Genomic DNA, 7,150 nt, shown 5'->3' with positions numbered 1-7,150 from the left:
CGAGCAACCATAGCCGTTGAAGGGATCCAGAAAATTTTGCTCCATCGACTCCGGGTTGGGCATTTAGCATAACTAATCCACATTTTATGCTCTTGCAGGTACAATTACTTCTTAAAATCACTCACGCATATGCTTTATTGAGCTTAGGCATCATCATTCATATAACTTTGCATCATTCTAATTTAAGGTATTACACTGTCAGCAATCAATTCATCAAATTCATCCCTTTTTCTTGACCCATCTAATATTCTTTGCATCATATCCATTAAAGGTAATTAAATCGGGAAGTCCTGCCCATTTGGTCCTTCGGAGGAAGTTTCTCGAGGATCTTGGCCATCGATCAGCTACAATCGTCTTCACGTTGCTGTGATCAGCCAGTTTTTTGAGAGACAGAAGTCGAGTGAACTTCAACCAGCATTTTTTCCACACTTTCTTCCAAGATGCCAACCAAGGTAGCCAGTCGTGCTTCCTACAAGGGCCAGTTGACTGGGGTGAAGAACCAGATAGAGAAGTTTTCCAAAAATCCAAGCACCTTCAAGGATCCCACCGTTGAATTGGAGACTCTGAAGGACACCGTCGAAAGGATTGAGAGAAAATTTCTGGAGGTTCAGTCTCTCATTCTCCAAGAAGCTGATCCCACGCAGAAGGAGGCAGAGGAGGGCGAGTTAACGGCTTTTCTGGAGTAGTGTGCAGATGCTCATGCAACAATTTCACGGCTATTGGCTAAGCAGAGAGGGAGTGATGATTCATTTCAAGCTTCAGGTGCATCTTCAACTTTTGAGGTCTCCCAGCTCCTGAAGTTTGTGTCCAAGCACTTAGAGGAGCAGCGTAGGCAGCGCATCACTGAACAATTCAGGTTGGAGAGACTCCTCCAGTCGCAAAGAGATGAAATGAAATCATTTTTTGAAAATTCAAATATTGTAAATTCAACTTTAATTGAAAATTCACCCTCCTCTTCTGCAAAATTAGAGCCTCTCAAAGTCCCTGAATTTAGAGGCAATTATTGTGAATGGAAATCTTTTCAAGATTTATTTAAATCAATAGTTGATAGATATCCTAAGCTCAGTAATTCTCAAAAAATGCATTATTTAAAAACCTCTCTCAAGGGTGAAGCATTACTCTCAATTAATACATTAGAAATCACTGATGAAAATTATCCAATTGCGTGGCAAATAGTACAAGACACTTATGATGATAAGTTGAAAATAGTCAATTCTCACATTGAAACCTTTCTAAAGCAACCTAACATCACGAATCCCACTGGTAGTAACCTGAAGAAAATATATACCACCTCCATCTCCACACTTCAAGCACTCGATACCCTTAAAGCAAATGAACGTGATCCTTGGTTGATATATATTATTCTGGATAAATTAGATCATGAATCCCAGGTGTTGTGGTCTCGTGAAATTGGTGAGGATATACCTAAATGGGATCAGTTTAAGAATTTTCTCAAGAAGCGTTACAAATCCTTGCAAATGTGTCCATCCTCTGCTCAGAAGACAGGTTCCGGTGTTGAGAATACAAAAGGGCAAAAGAAATCCAAAGGAGATAAGTCAAATGCATCTTCCCTCATGGCCGCGAAAGCTCAAGATATCTGCCAATTCTGTAAGAAGCATCGTCATGGGCTATTTAGATGTAGGGATTTCCTTGCTTTCTCCCCTCAAAAAAGACTTGAGACAGCTAATATCTTGAAAATGTGTCAGAATTGTCTTGCAAACACTCACGAATTAGCATCCTGTGAATATCCTCCATGCAAATCATATTCAGGAAATCATAATAAACTGTTGCATGATGCATTTCCCTCAACCAGCACGCATGGAAAGGATAAACCTAATACCCCTCCGCCGGCATCCGGAGATAAATCAAACCCATCTTCTTTGAGTTGTACTGAAGACGGGAGAGGTAATTCTTCTCGAGTCCTTTTAGCCACTGCTCGTGTGAGAATTCTCGATTGTCATTCCAATGTCCATTATTGCCGAGTCATTTTGGACGCAGGTTCTCAAGTCAATTTGATCACCACTAGACTTTGCCAGAGACTTGCCCTTCCCATGTCACCATCAAACTGTCTTGTTCAAGGGATTGGTGCCAGTTCTCACACCACTCGTCACCAGGTGTCTGCAAGAATCCAGGTAGATAAAAATGATAGCAATGAGATCATACCTTTGGATTGTCTTGTGATGAAGCGGATTACTGGTGATCAGCCCAGTCAGAACCTGAATACAGAATCAATTTCTATTCCATCCAATTTCGTCCTTGCTGATCCAGAATGGAACAAGAGCAAGCCCATCGATTTGTTGATTGGTGGTCAACTGTTCTGGCATTTATTGCTTGAAGAAACCCACACATTTTCCCCAAATTCTCCTTTGCTAAAGGCCAGTGTCTTTGGATGGCTAGTGGTTGGGCCCTATTCCAATGCAGAGACTCAATCGTCAGCACGAGCCACTTCCACTTTAGCCAGTATAGACTCTGCAATTAGGAAATTTTGGGAGATTGAGGAGATTCCTCAGGGTTTTGAGCCTGATAAAGAGCATAGGGATGTTGAGGAATTTTTCACATCTACTACTACCAGAAACAGTGAGGGTCGTTATGTTGTTCGCCTTCCCCTAAACGATAACATCAAGCACCTGGGCAATAATCGATTTTCGATTTGAATATCCTCCATGCAAATCATGTTCAGGAAATCATAATAAACTGTTTCATGATGCATTTCCCTCAACCAGCACGCATGGAAAGGATAAACCTAATACCCCTCCGCCGGCATCCGGAGATAAATCAAACCCATCTTCTTTGAGTTGTACTGAAGACGGGAGAGGTAATTCTTCTCGAGTCCTTTTAGCCACTGCTCGTGTGAGAATTCTCGATTGTCATTCCAATGTCCATTATTGCCGAGTCATTTTGGACGCAGGTTCTCAAGTCAATTTGATCACCACTAGACTTTGCCAGAGACTTGCCCTTCCCATGTCACCATCAAACTGTCTTGTTCAAGGGATTGGTGCCAGTTCTCACACCACTCGTCACCAGGTGTCTGCAAGAATCCAGGTAGATAAAAATGATAGCAATGAGATCATACCTTTGGATTGTCTTGTGATGAAGCGGATTACTGGTGATCAGCCCAGTCAGAACCTGAATACAGAATCAATTTCTATTCCATCCAATTTCGTCCTTGCTGATCCAGAATGGAACAAGAGCAAGCCCATCGATTTGTTGATTGGTGGTCAACTGTTCTGGCATTTATTGCTTGAAGAAACCCACACATTTTCCCCAAATTCTCCTTTGCTAAAGGCCAGTGTCTTTGGATGGCTAGTGGTTGGGCCCTATTCCAATGCAGAGACTCAATCGTCAGCACGAGCCACTTCCACTTTAGCCAGTATAGACTCTGCAATTAGGAAATTTTGGGAGATTGAGGAGATTCCTCAGGGTTTTGAGACTGATAAAGAGCATAGGGATGTTGAGGAATTTTTCACATCTACTACTACCAGAAACAGTGAGGGTCGTTATGTTGTTCGCCTTCCCCTAAACGATAACATCAAGCACCTGGGCAATAATCGATTTTCGTCAGTGAAGCAGCTCTTGTACCTGGAAAAAAGGCTCAACAAGAACGAGGAACTCAAGCAGGAATACTCCAAGGTAATTGAGGAATATTTTCAATTGGGCATCGTCGAACTTGTCCCTCACGATGAGCTCAATCTTCCCTCTTTTTACCTTCCCCACCATTGTGTGGTCAAGGAGCATTCCACTACCACCAAAGTGAGAATTGTTTTTAATGCGAGTGCGAAGTCTCAAACGGGCTTAAGTCTCAATGATTGCCTGAAAGTAGGACCCATCGTTCAGCCTACACTGGTTACAATCCTTTGGAGATTCCGTCTTCACCAATTCGCACTCACTTGTGATATTACGAAGATGTACCTTCAGATTCAGCTTCACTCAAGTGATCGAGATTTCCAAAGATTTGTTTGGAGAAAGGACTCATCAGACACTATCAAGGACTATCGTTTTCGCACTGTATGTTTTGGTGTTGCCCCATCGCCTTTTCTTGCCACTCGTGCAATTAATCAATTAGCAGACGATGAAGGGAACAAATTTCCATTGGCAGCATCTCCAATTAAGTCCAATTTTTATGTTGATGATGGTCTAATATCTGTTCCAGATCAGGGCACACTTTTTGAGTTGAAGCAGCAATTAATCCAAATAATGGATTGTGCGTGTATTAAATTGGCAAAATTCCGCACAAATTGTGATGATCTGAAAGAGATGTCTTCAAATGATCAGAATGACCTCACATTTTCTGATCACATTGTCAAAACTTTGGGGATGATTTGGAACCCTGAGTTAGATACATTTCAATACAAAGTTTCTCTACCAGTCCAGTCCACTGAAGTATCCAAGAGGCAGATGTTATCCACATTGGCTAGGATTTTCGATCCTATAGGTCTCATTAACCCAATTGTCGTGGTTGCAAAAATGTTACTTCAAGAGGCCTGGAGCTATAAGGACATTAACTGGGATACTCCCGTTCCTACAGATTTGCAAAGGAAATGGTCTGCTTTCATGCAGGATCTTCCAGGAGTCGAAACTCTGAGAATTCCAAGATGGGTGTCTGAAGTCTCCTCACCAGTATCCATGGAACTTCATGCATTTTCTGATGCCAGTACACTAGGATATGGCGCAGCTCTGTTCCTCGTTAGTGTGGATTCAAATGGCCATCGCTCAGCAAGGATTCTCACTGCCAAATCTAGAATAACTCCTTTGAAACCGAAAGATTCCGCTACTGTGGCTCTGACTATTCCCAAAGCTGAGTTATGTGGTGCTGTGATGGCCACCAAACTCATGGAACAAGTATCGCAGTCTCTTGAGATTTCGAAACGTTTCTTTTGGAGTGACGCTACTGTCATATTGTATCAGCTTCATTCTCCATCCGAAAAACGAGAGAAATTTGTTCGAAATCGAGTTCATGAGATTCTCAAATCATCCGAAGCTAAAGACTGGAGATATGTGCCCACCAAAGAAAATCCTGCGGATTTATTATCAAGAGGTTCTTCTTCCTCCCAACTTATCAAATCTGACCTGTGGTGGCTTGGACCCTCATGGTTAAGGGAGTCAGAGGAACGGTGGCCTCCAAAGTTCGATGTTTTATGCTTACCACCTATCCATGACAGAACAAATATTGGATGTGTAAATATTGCTGTCCAAAAGAACGACTTTATGTCCATCTACGAAAAATTAATATCAAGAGTTAGTAGTTTTCGTCGAATGCAGCGTTCATTGGCTTTTATTGTAAGAGCTGTGTCCCTTTTTAAGCAAAAATTGACGAGTAAATCTTCTGAGCCATTGCATGGTCCCTTGACTCTGGGGGAGCTCAAGTACGCTGAAACTTTACTCATCAGATGGGACCAGGAGGAACATCTTAGCCCTGTTTTCGCAGCAATCAAGACGAAATCAATCAATTCTGATCCCAAACTTAGATTTATTCGTCAGCTCAGGCCCTTTGTTGATGATGATGGTGTTATTCGCATCGGTGGTAGACTTGAAAATTCTCCTGAATCCTACGACATGCGCCATCCTCGTTTACTCCCTAAAGGAAAATTGGCTGAGCTGATAGCCAAGCAATTCCATACTGATTTGTTGCATGCTGGGCCACAATTGTTGCTGGCTGGACTTCGTCAGAAGTTTTGGCCACTTGGTGGACGAAATCTAACTCGCAAGGTCTCACGAGAATGTGTCAGGTGTGTGAAAGTGGATCCTCCTACTCAAGAACAACTCATGGGCGATCTTCTGGAACAGCGAGTGACTCATTTGCGTCCTTTTAAATCAACTGGAGTGGATTTCGCAGGTCCCTTGATTTTGAAAACAGGTTTCAGAAAGGGAACCACCACCAAGGCATATATTGCACTCTTTGTATGTATGTCAACAAAGGCTCTCCATTTAGAACTTGTGAGTTCGTTGACTACTGAGGCATTCATTGCATCCTTGCGGCGGTTAGTGGCACGGCGTGGGATTCCTTCTCACATCTTTTCGGACAATGGAACTACTTTTGTTGGGGCCGATAGAGAGCTCAAAAATCTTCTTACATCTTCAGCCTCCCAAGAAGAAATCACCACTTTTCTTTCCACTCTTGAAGTTCAGTGGGTGTTTCAGCCTCCCCGAGCGCCTCATCATGGGGGTTTATGGGAAGCTGCTGTACGTTCCTGTAAATATCACTTGAAACGGATTTTGGGACAAACTCCGCTCAATTACGAGGAAATGTGTACTGTTCTATGTCAAGTAGAAGCTGTTTTGAACAGTCGCCCCATTATCCCAGTCTCTTCTTCAGTGGATGATCCGCCATATATTACACCAGGACATTTCCTTCTTGGTGCTCCACCTGCTCAATTACCTGATCCCACTCTTCACCATTTGCCTATCAACCATCTAGATCGCTGGCAACTTTGTCAAAAATTGCAGCAAGATTTCATCAAAAGGTGGAAGAAAGAATACTTGCATGCCTTGCAGATTAGATCGAAGTGGAGTAAAGAACATTCCAATTTGGAGGTGGGTGATGTTGTCCTATTTATGGAAGATCAATTGCCATCTACACAATGGCCAATGGGGATCATCACAGAGGTTTTTCCCGGCAAGGATGGCAAAACAAGGGTCATCAACGTGAAAACAACACGAGGAGTTTTCAAAAGACCAGTCACCAAAGTTGTGCTTCTTCCAAAGTCTGACTAATCTTTACTTGACTCATTTCTGGGGGAGTGTGTTCGCGCCAGCGCACATGTACTGTCCGTTGAAGTTTAAAAAATAGGCGCGAAAGAATTAGCCGAGTGAGCCAACAAGCAAAATATACTCTTCATTTATTGCTTGCACAATAAACTCCCTCCCAACTCCCAAATGTGAAAGTAATTAACGGATGATTTTGCTCCAGCTGATGGAGTATAAATTAGGTCAATGACCCAAGATCGTCCTCTCTTATCATCTCCAACGTCAGCCACAAAAATTTATCAGTGAAGTTCTCCCAAATTTTTGCCTCACAAAAATTATTAAAAATTGAACTGAAATTGGATAAAGTTCCACTGTGAGCTCAAAGAAAATTTATTGAACTACCTTAATATTCTGAATCATTGTTGAATAAAAGTTGTTAAGTTGAAGTGAGTTCGAAGTGAGTTTT

The 7,150-nt window shown here is 42.3% G+C and overlaps 1 protein-coding gene across 1 annotated transcript; it reads left to right on the top strand.

Annotated features, from left to right (window-relative positions):
- Positions 1-440: 440 nt before the first annotated feature.
- Positions 441-6,711, top strand: LOC129809212 (uncharacterized). The gene is made up of 4 exons (XM_055859028.1): positions 441-660; positions 763-856; positions 1,814-2,577; positions 2,681-6,711. Exons 1-4 carry the CDS (start codon positions 441-443, stop codon positions 6,709-6,711), a joined length of 5,109 nt encoding a protein of 1,702 aa, XP_055715003.1.
- The last annotated feature ends 439 nt before the right edge of the window (positions 6,712-7,150 follow it).

Source organism: Phlebotomus papatasi, unplaced genomic scaffold (assembly GCF_024763615.1).
Source record: "Phlebotomus papatasi isolate M1 unplaced genomic scaffold, Ppap_2.1 HiC_scaffold_45, whole genome shotgun sequence".
Classification (NCBI taxonomy): Eukaryota; Metazoa; Arthropoda; class Insecta; order Diptera; family Psychodidae; genus Phlebotomus; species Phlebotomus papatasi.
Note: the sequence above shows the minus strand (reverse complement) of the source record. Positions and strands in the feature narration are given on the sequence as shown.

Excerpts from the sequence above, each read along its gene's own strand:
- LOC129809212 (XM_055859028.1), top strand. The coding sequence starts at position 441 with ATGCCAACCAAGGTAGCCAGTCGTGCTTCCTACAAGGGCCAGTTGACT. Across the intron at positions 661-762 it reads GCAGAAGGAGGCAGAGGAGG|GTGCATCTTCAACTTTTGAG; the intron begins GCGAGTTAACGG and ends TTCAAGCTTCAG. Across the intron at positions 2,578-2,680 it reads ATCTACTACTACCAGAAACA|GAAATCATAATAAACTGTTT; the intron begins GTGAGGGTCGTT and ends AATCATGTTCAG.